Genomic DNA, 16,640 nt, shown 5'->3' on the forward strand with positions numbered 1-16,640 from the left:
ATATGTGAGATTTATGTGTGTTCGTGGTAGTTTATAGTAAAGTGTGTTATATTTTTGTTTCTGGAGATCTCGGGGGAAAAATCGAAGAAACACACCTGCGACTACAGCTTGCTAATCTTTCGCAGTGTTTACTCCTCGATAAAACGCTTTACACGTTAATCCGTTGCTTATACAAAAAGATTATCGCGGAACGCAGCTATACACGGTAACACATGATTCTTTCTTTTTTTTATCTTACACGAGATTCAACAATGATTGAGTAAAAAAGCCGTCCACGTTTGTTCGACGCGGTAACAAGGGATTGGTAAAATATATAATATGATATAATATAGCGATATACATAATATAATCTAATATAATCTCTAAAATCTGTCATATAACATAGAATCTGTATATAAATAATAAATAGAAAATAAGGGAGCGGGTTGATCGATTAGCTTGGTAAGACTTTAGCACTAAATTACTGTTACGAAGAACATTTATGTAGGGGACTATGGGGAAAACTAGTGACTGGGATAAACAAAAAGAGTGTGAAGTTAAATTGAGAACAGTGAAAGAGAGAGATAGAGAGAAAAAGAGAGATAACTAACAATAGACGTGACTATACAGCTGATTCATTTGGCATAATAGTCTAGAGCGGACTTTTTTCTAGCGCGATAGGATACGGTCAGTGAAGATCGTCGACCCAAGCGGTGTCTAATGACTCGATGAGAGTACGGACGAAGGCCATCTCCTTCCGTGCATTCTCTAAGATTACCCGAGGATCTTGGGACGTACACCGCAATACATTCGGCGCCATCACCATCGCAAGATTATTGGCGTCCATTTTAGTACGGGCGACCACCTCGGGTCTAGCGAATATCTGTAAAATTGTTTCAGTATCGTAGCATATGTTCTCCAAAGGCGTTTCTCTATTCAATTTGATTCAACGGTGTCGAGTGCATGTTGCTCTCGAGTCTTCGTACTCTCACCGTGCGTCTAGCGTTAAACGTTACTGTACATATAGGTCTACACTGTTTAAAGAGCGATGAGTATTTTGTTTGACATAAATACATATTTAGAATCACGCGATTGCACGCGGCTAAGCGCACGGTGAAAATAGCAGACGAATTTTTCATTTGGCTTTCTCTTATTGAGAATGTATAAAATAGTTTCTTACTTGTAGGAAGCGTATTAGATGACACAGCACACGACGGTTAAGATCCGGTAAACGTTCAACGATCGTAGCCACATTTGCCGCGGAGGCTTCCGGATCGTCGTGCCGCATGGACACGCATTCTACGTAGAAGGAATCCGGTATCAACGGCTCGTACAATTCGCGTACCCATAACTTCAGCAGGGAGGCGGGCGCGTGAGCGTCCTGAGAAGCTGCCAGAATTGCCCCGTCTTCGAACCTATCCAAGCAGGATTTCAACGCGCTGACTTCGTCGGCGTCCGCGGACACACGGAAAATACCCTCTGTCAGCGTGCCACCACGCACGAGCACTTGCCGCGTCAGCGTTGTTTGTATCCATGGTAACTCTCTATGCTGGAAGCGGTCCCTTTGTAAAGCCATAACTTCCGAGAGCGTCGCGCCGAACATGGACGCGCGAAAGATTTGTATCTATGAGAAAAACACGAAAGACATGTCTAATTTTTAGAATCACTATATTATAACGCGAAGTGAAATTAATCTATACTCGATAATTGATCTTTTAGTAATGGTTAATGCAATTAATTACCCTCGCTTGGTCGATATCCTCCACTGTGGCCTTGCGAGGTTGTCGTTTGCCGTGCGCGCCGATCCGTTGCAATCGTTTGCAAGCTACGGTCGCATAATGACTGACTTGCACGTGTATTGGCCACTTGGCGACCTCGGGGAACTGGAAGTTGGGATCGCGATGCCTGTTCATATAGCCCTCCAGGTAGGGCTCGAACGTGGCGCTAGGCGGCACGAAAGCTAGACACACAGCCATCAATTCCCATCCGCGTCGCAGACTCTCCTTCCGCGGATTCTCTGTCGTCTGCCGACAGATCTGAACATACAACTCGTCCCGTAGAGGCGGCTTCGTGAACGCGGTATTCACGATATCCATGGCGACGCCGTCCAATGTCATGCCGACGTTGGCTTTGCGATCTCCCATGTACACTTGAACCAATCGGAATAAATTGCAAGCCTCCCTCTTGAGTAGCTTCTCACCGTCCACCATCGCGAGCATCGGTTGCGGTATTGGATCTTTCGACCAGCTGAGAATGTCCCGCACGCTAAATTTCTTTCGAAACAACAATCTCAACCCTTTCGGTCTGCCGCAATTCAAATTGAGATTGTCCTGTGCGTATTTCTCGATGTCGCCGCCGCCCGTGCTGTCGTCTCTCCGCGCTTCATCCAGGTCAGTGTTATCGACATTCGTTATGCCAATACTTGGAGTTGAACTTACGGTAGGTATAGAGACCTGTCTTGTAGTCACCACACTGTCTCTCGCTTCCGTCTGAGACACAATATTCGGCGGTGACGGCGGTCGCGCTTGCGGCCTTGTTAGAGTGTCGGCCGTGGTGTAATAAGTCGCTAAGCCCGCGGTGTCATAATTACCTAAATCTAAACAAATTTACGAGACAAGGATACATCGTTAATTACACGTTCAATAAAACACGTCATATATTTTATAATCTTCAACATAATTTCATACCCGCGTAGTGATCCTCGAGATATTCTTGACTGGACGAATCGCCTTGATTGCTGGCCGCTTCGTCGTCCGCGAATTGATCATCGGAATCGTCATCACCTCTTCCGCCGATACCTTCGCCCCTGCCGCCTTCCTCATCCAAAGAATCTTCCCCTTCTTCTACTAATAAAGGATCTCCGAACTTGTAACAACCTATGTGTTATAAAAGAAGAACAATGAAACACATTTCGTCGAACAAAGCTGCGATGTAAAAAAGATTTTTGGCTTATTACCTGATAATTTCGCTTGTTGAAGGATATAGTGTTGCAACGGTAATAAGTGATCAGCATCAGCCAGAAGATTGCCGTAAAACGGCGACGGTGGGGGACTGGGATTTCCATTACTTCTTTTCTTCTTGCTGTCGTCTCCTTCAGCGTGACCCTCAGTTTCTTCGCCTGCGGCACTATTGCTGCTGCTGTTGCTGCTGTTGCTACTGCTAGTATTACTACTGAGTCTTTGTCTAGTTTGTTCGTGGGTTTGACTTATCATCAAGTAACGTTCGTGCATAGCATCATCGTCTCGCTCTCTCCTTCTAGCCTGTTGCTGTTGTTGCTGCTGCTGCTGCTGTTGATGTAACTGCTGCTGCATTTTTTGCTGTTGCTTCTGCTGTTGCACGAAACTGTAACTTCGACCCAACGGCTGCGGCACACCTTGTAAAATAATAATCACCCATGTATTGCAAAAGACACGCGCACATCGTACAGGAAGGTGGCGAAAGAAATATAAAGATTATCTCGCTTACAGTCGAGTGAGTTATTGCACGCTGTGTTTCGCCTGTACTCCTTTTCCCTATCGCGCTCTCGCTCTCTCTCCCGCTCCACCGCTTCGAGACCTCCTCGCTGCTTCGACGTATTACCGGTATGTACGCCAGCGACCCTACCGAGACTCTTGGCAGGATCGTTTCTCTCGGACAACATTGCACCATACACATCCCTGACATTCGCTTCCGAAAGCGACGCGGAACATCCGTGATGCCTTCTACCTATGCTACCCGTACCATCCTGCGGCTGCTTATTCATATTTCTCGAGTGCATGGAACTCGGATAAAAGGCTGGCGGGTTCGTTTTATCGAGACTATTGACTCGTTCCCGATGATGCTGCTGCATCTCCCGCTCTCTATCCCTATGGTAACGATTGCCACTCTCCATTAAAGAACCATACTTCTCGCCTTGTGATTTGTAACTATGGCTAAGTTGAACCTCAGGCGGACGATACGGTGGCATTTCCTGCCTGAAGACTCGAGATTCCATCAGAGAATCGCGATATGGCGATGTACTCGGCTCGGGACCATACGAGCCTCTACTACTTTCTCTACCTAAAATATCAGGAAAACAATCGATACAACCGGGAAGATATGTACGTGGCTTGCACGTAACAAGTAATTATGACTTGAACGTAAAAACAAATATTATACATCCTTACCATTTTTACTTTTGTCTAGGTCCAAGTTTCCAGCCCTACCTTCGCGTTGCGGGTCGGTGAAGGTCTTCTTCTTAAACAGGGGTGTGCTGGTCGAAAGCGACAGACCGAGTGGCGGTGGTTCTCCCACCAGCGATACAGACTTCTGATTTTTCACACTTTCGAGAGTTCCGCTCTTGTGACACCTAGTCTCCAGGGTGCCGGTGCCGCTACTGTGCTGCCTAGGGGAGGATTGTGCGGTGTTCACCGGCGTTTGCGCGGGCGAACGATGATGCCTGTGTAGCGAGTCCAACAAACGATAACCGGTTGACTCCAAGGAAGTCCTACTGTGCGAGACAGAGCTGTCGCTGGATCTACCAGAATCCTGCGAGTGATTGTGTTGTCTGGTACGTGTCGTGGGTACTTCATGGTGCCTGTGATGCCTGTTATTGTGGTGATGATGGTGATGATGGTGTCGTCTCGCGGACGGAGACGGAGAGGGAGGAGAAGTCTGAAGATCGACGCCAACCGTAAAAGTCCGCGTTTTGTTCGCACTAGCGAGAGAAAGAGCTTGCTACGAGAAAAAAACGTAGTCATGTAGAATCTCGATAGGTCAATATCGTCTAAATCCTCGGAAGAAAATTAAATTTACCAGTGTCGGAGTCAAATTCGTATTCTCCTGATGGTTAAATCGCGTCGATCGACTAACCGAAGGAGTTTGCGTCTGCGTCGAGACGGATTCTTTCTTTCTCGGCTCGGTTACCTTTTGAGTATCAGATGTGCTACCGCTTGCAGGTTCCGTGTTCTGTTTTAGCGTCTATATAAATATAAGTAAATATATATATATATATATATATATATATATATAAATTAATAAATAAAATATAATAAATTAACGATTGATAGCCAACATTAATCTTCTCTATCTATAAAATATAGAAGAATAATAGAGAATATAATGTTTTATAAAACGTTTGACACAAATAAGATCGCAATTTATATTATCATTTATGTACATCCCATGCAATCCTACTGTTTTATAATCTGTTATATTTCAACATATAAGTAGATGCTATAGAATATGTGTATTTTCCGGGAGACATCTGGCAATCATATTTTTGTCAAACTTTAAATGAATAACATTATCATGAGAGAAGTTTCATGATAGTATCGTGGTATAATGTAAACCAGAGTTTTTTCTCCCCGCTGCAAACGTCTATTTATAGCTGAGAAAAGAGCAGACGCGCTTGCACACTTATATCTCCACCACTTTAAGATACACGAAGTTCTGTGTAACGTGCGTTATCCCGGAGAAACTCACAAATCATTACACACATCCGTGAATATATATACACGCGCGTGCGAGAACGTATGCGGAACTCGCAGATTTTATGTGATCCGTAAAGTAAGTACAGATTCCCGGCGGATGCCGGCCGATGGAAGGCACGATCTTATCTGGATTTTATCTGCACTCGAAACGCCGAATAGCCAACTCAATCGACGTGACTCACCGCGCTGCCGGCACCAATATTGTATAAATGTGTTAAATCATATCAAAACGATATCGAAATGTTTTTCATTTTACCTGAAGTTTCGCCAACGGGATGATGTCACAGTCCGTCGGGCGGTGCCACACGGTTTTCTGAGATGTCGCGTTGTAATAATAAAACCGCGAGGTATTCTGATCGAACAGCTCCCACCACTGATTGTTGTCCGTCTTTTTCCTACAAATTATTAAACGGGACATGTAGGCACTACATTTATCGTCATAGCTGGTGACTTTCTCTAAGATAACTTTCTCTAAAATAATTACAATGGTAACCATCTCGAGATAATTAGCTGATTACATATAATCAAGTTAAATGAATATAACTTTAAGATAATAGCTAATTGTAAATTAGGCACATTAGAATAAGATGATTGATTCAACCTCGAAATTATATTAGCCACCAGAAAAAAATGGATAATTTATTTTCTCTAAATTGTTTATTCTCTAAAATTTTAGAAAATTAACTTATTCTCTAAGATTTTTAGAGAGTTAACTCGTTCTCTGAAATTTTAGAGAGTTAACTTATTCTCTAAGATTTAGAGAGTTAACTTATCCTCTAAAACTTTTAGAGTTAACTCGTTCTCTAAAATTTTAAAGAGTTAATTTATTCTCAAAAATTTTAGAAAATTAAATTTATTCTCTAAAATTTTAGAGAATTATATTTATTCTCTAAATTGTTTAGAGAAACAATTTACTGTAAAAAAAAAAACAGTTCGAGGACTAATTCTTTCAGCGAATTATCAAATAGACGTGAGGCACGCTGCACGAAAACTACTGAAGAATCGATATAAGGAGGGAATAGCTTACACAGGTACACCCGGTGGAGGATCCCATACGCATTCTCCCGTGGTCAGGTTCGCGTACATGTGCTCCTTCGTGCGTGGCTCTATGATCTCCACCCATTCCATCCTGCTGCAATTGTCAGCCATTAACATCTATCCCTGAGGGAGGGGGGGGGTGGCTTTAATTCTCCGCGATCGCGAATCTATCGGGTCCTAAAATAACCCAGCGCGGCCAGGAAGGCAATACACCTTGCGCAACGGCTCCAAATCACTCTCTTCCCCTAAAACTTTCACTCGCCGTCGCGGGCTGCTCGCCTTCGACAGTTTTTTTTCTTTTTCTTTTTCTCTTTTTCGGTCACTCGCACGATACGAACCGATATGCTCGCGCGGATTCTCAGATATGCACGCAGTGCTTGAACGATAAAATCGTAAGGCGGGATCGATATGTCACGAGGCAGTCCTGGAGCGCGAGACACCGAACAGAAATATATCGTCGCGATTCGCGATGCACGGGGCCGACGGCAGACCGTAGCCCCCATTTCTTATTTACATCCACCGCGTATCCTCGCCACCGATATTATATACGTCTCGGAAATCGGAATACGTCGTGCGCGATTTCTCACGGGGAGAAGCGGAGTAGAAAAAAAAGGGGGGGGCGGGAAGGTGACTCGCGCGAAGCAACGTGTGGCGCGTTTTAAAGCGACAGCGATACCGGAGAGCTTAATTGGAACATCGTACGGCGCGACCTCAGGAGGGGAAAAAAATCGCCCTCGCCGCAAACAGACCGACAAGAAGGGGCGATGGCAGGGAGAAGAGGGGGTTGGAAAGAGGGACACCCGGCGACCGCGCTCAAGATTCGCGGGGCGCGAGAACGTTCTCAACGGAGGCCGACGGCCGACCGCGACGGAGCGATGATGACAATCGGGGCGAACGAAGAAGGGTGTTTCGCCCGCTCGTCCATCCGTCCCGCCGGCGCCGCACCCCACCCTGACACGAGGCCCCGCAAATTAATAGGAATGCTGGGCCGCGATGCAACGAGAGAGAGAGAGGTCGTCTGCTCTGATGTCATGCTGGCCGTTTAATTGGCTGAAATAGGCCGCGGAGATCCATTCGCGCGTGGATCGCGAGCGGTATACGTATAGCGGAATAGCGTTGACGCGCGCGGGGAAAAGGAAGAAGGAGAGAGAGAGAGAGAGAAAGAGAGGAATGAGAATAGGATGGATAGAGAGAAACGAGAGAAGGAAGGAAGGAAGAGGAACGGGGGCGCGGTAACACCGAGAGGAAAACGCGCGTACGGCGGCGTACGACGTACGACGCGAGCGAGCCTGAAACGCGGACTGCGAAATATAGCGCGAAAATGTGCGCGAGGGCCGCGAAGACCGCGCGTGAGGGAGCGAGCGAGAGAGAGAGACCCGCCCAATCGCGACGACGGCTAACTTCAGCGCGAAAGCGCTCCGCGCGAAGGAGCGAGGAGCGAGCGCAGCGGAAAATCGCTCGCGCTCGGTTATCAGGGAGGCGACGGCGAATTCTTCTGTCTTTCTTTCTCTGTCCCTCTCTTTCTCTCTTTCTCTCCCTCGCTGCACCGAAGGGAAAGAACGGAGCAGGACGGAGAGAGAGAGAAAGAGAGAGCGAGAGCAGAGTGCAGGACGGAGACGGAGAGAGGGAGAAAACTGGGACGGGTGACTGTAAAAAAAAAAAAAATTCACTATCGATCCGCGAGCACACCGTCGGTCCCGTGTGTGTGTTTCGCGACGGCCGCGTTTTCCTTAGAGCAGCAAACGCGCTGCTGCACCTCCGGGTGCAGTCGGGTGCAGTTAAGGGACAGGCAGGTTTCTCGCCGTGGTGCCGAGGGCCCTTACCCGTCGGATGCCATCTCGCGCGTCTCCGGCTGGCCCGCCGTCGCCGCCAACGCTGCCGCCGCCGCCGCCGCCGTCGCCGTCGCCGTCGCCGTCGTCGTCGTCGTCCTCGTCCTCGTCGTTGTTCCCTCCGTCCTCCTCGTCGCCGCTGCGGCCGTCGCCGTCGTCTCTCGCCTCGTCACCGTCGTCGTTGTTGCAACGCGCGACGAGTGCAGCGCGGCGCGGTGCGCTACCGCGCTCCGCTTTTCCACTCCACTCCAGTCTCAACCCGCTTGCCCCCTCCGCTTTACCCTTCGGGCACGTCACCGGTCACCCTCGCCGACGATTCACCACCACTCGCCCGAGCACTTGGCACTGTGACGACGGATGACACTCGGATGTCGCAACGTCCCATTTCCGCGCGAGCGCGAGCAGCGACGCGGCCCCTTCACGGCAGCCTCGCGGCGGCCATCTTTTTTCTTCTGTTTAGTTCGTGGTTAGTTTCGCCGCCCCGCTGCGCCGCGCCGCGCGCCGCCAGCCGCCAGCAGTACTCCCCACGGGGCCCACGGGTAGTGACAAAAATTCGCTTTCGCACGCGCGCGTGTGTGCCCTCCTCCGTCCCTCTTTCTCGCCCCTCCCCCTCCTTCCCTCGCTCCGAGCCTCGTGAACTGCGCCGCACTCCCGTGCGATCGATCGAGCGATTAATCGCGACCGTTATATTGCCGATCGTAGAAATTGCAGAAAGCGATTCGGGCGATTGACTCTCGTTATTATCGACCCGCGCAAGCTTTCATTGCCATGAACTCGCATATGACCAGAGAGAAACCTCTCTGATATGACTAAATTATAATTAATGATGATTATCTCTGAAAGGAGAATGAGAAAATGCGCATAATGTAGGAAAGGAAATGAAACTAACAAGGGACAAATTACCGATATTCAAAGGCAATTTTTTTTTCTTTTTACAGGTATTATATGCGTAGATGTGTTACGGACAAAGTCTGCATGGTATGCAGTGTCGGCACTGCCCGGGCAATGATAACAGTTACTGACATTGTCATCGTTCGATGGGCAGCGTTAACTTTGCCCACATCAAACCGGGCAATGTCCGCTAATAAACTACTTCGCCCAGTCGCGTTGTGCAATGCCGACACTGCACACCATGCGGACTTTGCCAGTAACAGATATATTAAGAATAAGTTACACGCTATTAAGTCTCGATTTCACCCAGGTAGATTTGCTTGTCGCTAGATCCCGAGCACACTGAAACAAATGCAATATTATTGTTTATCGAAATACGTCAGAAAACGTACAAAATTCACATTGTTTATTTTTGATATGAGAGGTTTATCTACATAAGAGATTTATATATGAAGAGTGCGGGAGAAAAACAATCAAAGTCCACTTTTTGTCGAAATTGATCTGACGATGCTATCTTAGGCCTGTTCTTTTCAGCTGAACTTCTTGTACGGTTCATCTTTTCTCTTTTTCTCTCCATAGTGAAAAGAAAGCTAAAAGCTTCAGCTAAAAAGAACAGACCTCTTGTGGCATTTTCAAAGAATTCTCATAATTCTTATCGGCTTTGATCAAGAACAGTTACAATTCATTGGAAATAAGGCCGAAAGATGTGCCGTGCTGGGAAAAAACAATCATAGTCCACATGTTTGTGAAGAAAACCATAAAAGTCCAACATACAATGTAAACACTAAATAAACACTATGCATTCCGATACTCACTGCCAGTACTTTTTTTCAATAGCTTCCCAAGATATCTGATGCCTTAAAACTTAAAATAGCGCTTTTCTCGAAATTACTCCTGACAGACAGATTGATCGCGCGTTTTTCCCTTGTTTCCCTCATATATAAATCTCTCATATTAAATCTATCCTATATTTGATATATCAAATATTTTATATTATATATTTAATATATCAAATACATTCTCTCTCTCTCTCTCTCTCTCTATATATATATATATATATATATATATATATATATATATTTGATACATTGATATGAGATTTATCTTATTACGAATCGTCCCATACCTATAGGCTCCTTCGGGTGAAAATCGATGTCATTTACAGATCCATTGTGCCCCGGCAATTTGTACAATATCCTACGACTCGTCGTATCCCAGACGTAGTGAAACCGATCTGACGATCCCGCCGATACTTTGCTACCGTCCGGTGACCACGCACATCTCAGAAGGTTCTAAAAAGAGCAATGTTAAAGCTGTGCAATTTCCCATCGTCTATGGCATAGAGCTACAGACAATTCTTTTTTCAGGTTCTTATAGATCAGATTAAGGCAGTACGAAGGGACACCTTTTCGAAATTATGCTGATGTCCAGACAGTATCTTCACGCAGCGCTCATAGGGCGCGAATGGTCTTACGTCCCATATCTTCAGTGTGTTATCCATGGCGTTGGAAAGTATGTAAGATCCATCGGGACTGAGGCTCAATCCAGTGATGGTGTCGGTGTGTCCTTTCAACTTGTAAAGTACCGCGTTCTTTCGAAGATCCCACACCTTTATGTCGTTATCAATCCCGCCGCTAATCACTTGTTCTGCCGTATCGTTGAACGTCACTGCGGTAACCTAGTAGCGTTAACAAAAGTTTGTACACAAATGCCGCTTTCGTTATTCATATTATTCAATAAAAAATACAATTTTATGATATACCTGGTATGTATTATTCAATGTATAACATTGACCCCGTTTCCTGGGATCCCAGATACGTATCGTACTATCGTCGCTGCCCGAGCAGAGCAGCGTAGGTCCCCTTCTTGCCCCCGATATGGAATTCACGAACGAAGTATGACCCTTCAGCTTCTTAATTCGTGTCCCAGCTACTATATCCCACAAACCCAGCGTCATGTCTGTGCTAGCTGTGTACAAATGATTGCCGTCCGGACTGAAATGTAACTCCATCACTGCGCCACTGTGCCCGGTCATGATGCCAATATTTTCGCATTCTCCATAAACATTCCAGATAACTGTAAAGTACGCAATACCACATTAGACAAAATAACTGAATTTACACATAAACGTGTCAATCCAGCTCTGCGCGAAACGTACAAATTTGCCGATCAAATCCCGTGGAAGCGAGATACTGTCCCTCTGGATGAAATTCTATAGAGAAAATATCTCCCTGGTGTCCCTCGAGCAGCATTATCATCGACATTAAGGAGGACGTCCGTGGTGGGCCCTTAAAAATTTTATTATTAACAAACGTTATTTTTTCCAAGAACGTACAACACACTTGAGGTTATACTTACGCTCTGCACAACCGCCTTCTCTCTACTGCTGAAGACGACTTCATTCTTGGTTCTTTTCGAAGCGGGCACCAACGCCAGAATATCGTCTCCCTTTCTTTTGTCCAAGATCGGCATGTTGGTGGAATATCAATTCAACTTCAAGCACAACGGGGACATTTATTTACTCGATTTCGCGTCGCGATTCGCGATAAACTAAAGCGCCATTTGAATCTAGTTTGAGTACTTCGAGACCTTCGAGTTCCTTATAGCCGGTAATATCAACGTTCTTCTATTATCCACCTGAGACTGAGAGGCTTTACCGGTATATAAATCTTTGTTGGTTGGCTACTTACTGGAGGCTGGAGGTGGAGGTTCAGTCAGAGTTTCAAGACTAGGGAGGGAGTGGGAGGGAGCATTCGGAGCAAAATAATTTGCAAAATATTATTGCTTGGTGCTGAAACTCTTATATTAAATTTGCGGTAGAAATACATAGAATTAAATACGATCTGAGGTTTATTGCGCACAAGGAAGTTCTGAAACGCCGAATGAAACTCCCATAAACGGACCAGCTTGCCGAGTCCTCGGCGCGAAGTAAATTCGAGGTTTTTTCGCGATTGAGGTTAGAAAATGCTTTCCGGGCGTAAATTATCGTGCGACCGCCCACAAATATGTTAATCGCCTACTATTGTCTATTATCAGAACTGATTAGAGATGCATGAATATGATCCGAGACGACCCGACGTGCGCCGCGATGGGATAATAACAAGACCGTTATCGGGCGGGAACGGAGGACGATGATACGGCAAATTTGCAGTCGCGTTAATCGAGCAGCGTGAATCATGCACGGGCGTGAAGATGAGCGGTGCAAGACACAAAATATGGTTTGTATAATATCCTTTCGCTTTGAAGCTGCACACACGCGAATACTTCTTTCTCTCTCATTTATCGTTGATAAACCTAGTTCTGTGTTTTTATTGTATATACATGTAATATACATATGGTTTGTACAGCATGGTCTCGGATTTCTTCTATCCGAACATGGGCGGCGTCGAGGAGCACATCTTCAATCTGTCCCAATGTTTACTGGAGCACGGACACAAAGTGGTGATCCTCACACATTCCTATGGGGACAGAATAGGAATTAGATATATGACAAACGGTCTGAAAGTACGTTTCGTCTTTATTCGATTAGCTGTAAAGCATCGTCTACGATACACGGAGTAAGCGTGGAGTAAGGAGTAAGAGTAGGCAGGTGTAGCGTCGTCTACAATGGAATTACTCCACGCTTACTCCGTGTATTGTAGACGACGCTTAATAATCACACCTTTTTTTTTCTTATTACTTGTGTCTCATTTAAGGTATATTACATTCCCGTCAAGGTCTTCTACAACCAGTGTGTTCTTCCAACGATGGTGTGCTCTCTTCCACTCATTAGGTATATCTTCATAAGAGAAGATATACAGATAATACACGGCCATTCTGCATTTTCCGCTTTAGCGCACGAAGGGATGCTGATTGGTAGATTAATGGGACTGAAAGTAAGTCTTGATTGTACTAACGACCCTAACAGTGCATGTTATCATAAATGTAAAGCTAAACATAAATCAAACAGCCGACTTTCGAGCAAAAACGAAGGATATTGATTTAAACCAAAAACAATTTTATTAAATCATATAAATATAAATAGTTTACGTTTCAACTTACTAAGTCTTCCTCGGAATGCAAAAGAACATATTTGGTAAATTACACGTCATAAAATAGATAAAATATGGAAGATCATGAATGTACTTAGAATATAAACCTAATTTACTGAGAACATCCTATAATATTCTCTATTTTTGCGACATCATCTGAACATTCTCAGAAGCTACATGTGTTGTTAGAGAATGGCGCTTAGAAAGCACGAGGTGACTAACGCTATGTTTGCAGACAGTATTCACGGATCATTCTCTTTTTGGTTTTGCGGATGCGTCCGCTATTCTGACGAACAAGTTTCTCGAGATATCGTTGGTCGACTGCGATCATTGCATATGCGTGTCTCATACGGGAAAGGAAAATACAGTATTGCGAGCCAAAGTGCAAAAGGAAAAGGTGTCGGTTATTCCAAACGCCGTGGACACCGCATTATTTACACCTGACATCGGTAAACGGAACAACGACTTTAGTAAGTTCAGATTCCAAGATCTCTTTCTGGCTGTATTATGAACGTATCAGTCTAATTGCCATAATGTGACCGTAAATTTCAGTTACCATAGTAATAATATCGCGATTGGTGTATAGGAAGGGTGTTGACCTTCTAGCCTATGTAATACCCGAGATCTGTTCGCGTCATAAGAATGTACAATTCTTGATCGGTGGAGACGGTCCGAAGAGATGGCTCATAGAGGAAGTAAGGGAGAGAAATCTGTTGCAACATAGAGTTACCTTGTTAGGCAGTCTGGAGCACTCTCAAGTCAAACACGTTCTGAATAAGGGTCATATCTTCCTGAATACAAGCCTGACAGAGGCTTACTGTATGGCTATTGTAGAAGCAGCTTCTTGCGGGTAAACTGCAACATGATGCATCTTGTCTTCTTGTTATGATGCCTGAAATTAATTTAGATCTCTCTCTCTCTCTCTCTCTCTCTCTCTCTCTCTCTCTCTCTCTCTCTCTCTCTCTCTCTCTCTCTCTCTCTCTCTCTCTCTCTCTCCCTCCTTTCTTAGTTTCTTTAATAAATACCATTTAGCACATTTTTTCTTTCATTAACAAGATTTTTAAATAACAAAAATGAAAATAATAAATACTATTTTATAGTTTGCAAGTAGTGTCAACGAAAGTTGGAGGTATTCCGGAAGTTTTACCGCCGGATCTGATTTACCTCGTGGAACCCACTGTACCTGGATTAATTAATGGGCTAGAGATGGCTATAACGAACTACAAAAAGGGCAATGTTGAATGCCCTTTCGAAACGCATAGGAGGATAGGCTTATATTACAATTGGTTCAACATTACCAAACGTACGGAAATAGTGTATAATTTAGTGAAACGTGAAGCGAAAAGAAATCTAGGACAGCGATTAGCTAATCAAATACAAAGTGGTGTATTGGCCTACTTGCTCGTACTGTCGTTATGCTATATAATACTACAAGTCCTGGAATTCCTCGTCCCAAGAAAGGTAATTTCAAAATCACCTAACTTATACGCATGTATTCTATTAGTTATAATTTGTATATTGTCATGTTTTTTAATTTTGTGTAAAATTCTTTTCTTATTTTTTTTCATTATTGGCTTACGTATTTAATTTTTATTTTTTTAAATTGTCTACTGCTATATGCGCATATTTAATATGCATATCAAAGAGAATCTTTGTATTTATAAATAAATTTATTCGTTCACATAAAAATAAACAAATTTTCAGTATATCGATATTGCGCGAGATTACAACGATATTCATGTTGTACCATCCAACGGGAAAGGAAAAGAAGATTAACTACAATTGCAGAAGCCTGAAATGTAAATTTCTCAATGTGTTCAAGTATTTTATTCTATAGGTACTTTGGAAACGTTCCAGAAAAACTTGTTTTCTGCAAAACTTATTGTTATACAGGTAATTATGGTGTGTCTCCGCGTAAGAAGAACAATCGTCGTTGCATTTACCGATAAATTTTTAAAGAAATATAATTATATACATATATAACGTATGTATAGATGTTGTACACATAGAGATAACAATGCGCAAAGTACAAATGTCATAATACTTGTACGTATATAGAATTACAACTGAGAGACGACTGTTTATAACAATTTTATTTATTATACTATCCTGCTTTCTCGCACGCGTAATTTATATGCGTTTTAAAATAAATGACGGCACATGGCGTAACATTCAAATACTGACTCGCCAGTCCAATGTTGAAACATCGGATTTATGAAAATAATATTGAGTTAATTAATAATTAATATTAATTAATTCATAAAAATAATATTTGTCCATTAAATGATTTTTTTTTATTATGATACATGATCCGTATGAATCAATGCATAACATGTATAACAATTCGTAACGATATCCAACCGCAACGCCGCTCACCCCACATACATTTAATACATATGCTTAAGAAAGATTTATTGCGTTCATTAGCATTACAAAATATCGTCGCGTGTATTATGAAATATCGTTCGTGCTTACTTTTAAATCAATCCGCGCTAATTTTCAAGCAGTTATTTGTAGCAATATGTGGAGTAAAAAGGTTAATTCGTGTTCATGTAATCCCACCATATGGTATTATCGTACATCAATATCTTTCTTTTTGAGGGCTTTTCTTTTTTTATAAGAATCAATAAAATGATTTTATTTCAAATATTTGCGATTCCACAAATATGCCGTATTTTCATTCAGAATCCGTTATCAGAATATATAAAGTATAGAGTATATTAAACTTACAAGAAAAAAATATAAAGACAACGTTCTCATACATTCATCTTTCAACAAAAAATGTTGCATTGTTACATAAACATCTGTATATATATATATATATATATATATATATATATATATATATATATATATATATATGCAGTGCAAATATATATATATATTTTTTTTGTCTCTGACTCTTTCGATATTGAAGATTTGAATTTCGATACATAAATTAATTCATAAAACAATAAAAAAGCCAAATTGAAAATATAATAATATTTATTTCATTATGTTGTACGTTAGATACAATAATAGAATATTGATACAATATCAATTATCTGGTTTTTTTTTAATTATGTCGCTTTAATCAGTTTGTTTAATCATCACTATATTACTCTGTACATTAATCTATATTTATACATAAATCTTTTTATGCAAGGGTCTGTGGTCTCCTCCTATTTTCGATCTTGTATAAGAGAAGATCAACGAACCTTAGTTAACAACCATCATAATATTACGAGTGGTCAGATCTGTCACAACATTCCACGCTTATCCAACGTCGTATCTGTATCAACGCATATTAGTCCAATTAGAAAAAAAAAAATAAATGTTCTCAAAAGTGCTAAAAAGTAGTTACGGATCTTTAACTACGACATTCATAGAGTTATAAAATAAAATTTTACAAAAAGAGATGCCATTTCTATCTGCATATATTG

The 16,640-nt window shown here is 42.9% G+C and overlaps 3 protein-coding genes across 7 annotated transcripts; 1 reads left to right on the forward strand and 2 right to left on the reverse strand.

Annotated features, from left to right (window-relative positions):
- Nucleotides 1–102: 102 nt before the first annotated feature.
- On the reverse strand, nt 103–8,705 carry Rhogap93b (MyTH4 and RhoGAP_KIAA1688 domain-containing protein RhoGAP93B). 4 transcript variants are annotated; one of them, XM_077414675.1, is made up of 11 exons: nt 8,291–8,705; nt 6,457–6,558; nt 5,686–5,824; nt 4,753–4,917; nt 4,125–4,674; nt 3,445–4,017; nt 2,936–3,352; nt 2,667–2,855; nt 1,722–2,575; nt 1,160–1,603; nt 103–862 (listed from the first exon to the last, which is right to left on the reverse strand). In XM_077414675.1, exons 1-11 carry the CDS (start codon nt 8,302–8,304, stop codon nt 668–670), a joined length of 3,642 nt encoding a protein of 1,213 aa, XP_077270801.1. In that variant the 5' UTR covers nt 8,305–8,705; the 3' UTR covers nt 103–667. The 4 variants fall into 4 exon arrangements, with proteins under 4 accessions (XP_077270801.1, XP_077270800.1, XP_077270802.1 ...); XM_077414674.1 differs by having other exon boundaries at nt 6,457–6,561; nt 8,291–8,704; XM_077414676.1 differs by lacking the exon at nt 8,291–8,705 and adding an exon at nt 6,681–7,700 and having other exon boundaries at nt 6,457–6,561.
- Nucleotides 8,706–8,944: 239 nt separating this feature from the next.
- LOC143902005 (U5 small nuclear ribonucleoprotein 40 kDa protein) lies at nt 8,945–11,807 on the reverse strand. Its single transcript, XM_077414684.1, has 6 exons — nt 11,546–11,807; nt 11,346–11,475; nt 10,950–11,263; nt 10,593–10,865; nt 10,314–10,479; nt 8,945–9,529 (listed from the first exon to the last, which is right to left on the reverse strand). The coding sequence occupies exons 1-6, from the start codon at nt 11,657–11,659 to the stop codon at nt 9,477–9,479; spliced, it is 1,050 nt and encodes a 349-aa protein (XP_077270810.1). The 5' UTR covers nt 11,660–11,807; the 3' UTR covers nt 8,945–9,476.
- A 148-nt stretch (nt 11,808–11,955) lies between these two features.
- Pig-a (phosphatidylinositol glycan anchor biosynthesis class A) lies at nt 11,956–15,067 on the forward strand. Of its 2 annotated transcripts, none has more exons than XM_077414682.1 (8): nt 11,956–12,143; nt 12,224–12,405; nt 12,535–12,691; nt 12,883–13,062; nt 13,454–13,688; nt 13,771–14,068; nt 14,319–14,679; nt 14,923–15,067. In XM_077414682.1, exons 2-8 carry the CDS (start codon nt 12,380–12,382, stop codon nt 14,992–14,994), a joined length of 1,329 nt encoding a protein of 442 aa, XP_077270808.1. In that variant the 5' UTR covers nt 11,956–12,143; nt 12,224–12,379; the 3' UTR covers nt 14,995–15,067. The 2 variants fall into 2 exon arrangements, with proteins under 2 accessions (XP_077270808.1, XP_077270809.1); XM_077414683.1 differs by having other exon boundaries at nt 12,904–13,062.
- The last annotated feature ends 1,573 nt before the right edge of the window (nt 15,068–16,640 follow it).

Source organism: Temnothorax americanus, unplaced genomic scaffold (assembly GCF_048541705.1).
Source record: "Temnothorax americanus isolate GAGA-0224 unplaced genomic scaffold, ASM4854170v1 Scaffold37, whole genome shotgun sequence".
Lineage (NCBI taxonomy): Eukaryota > Metazoa > Arthropoda > Insecta > Hymenoptera > Formicidae > Temnothorax > Temnothorax americanus.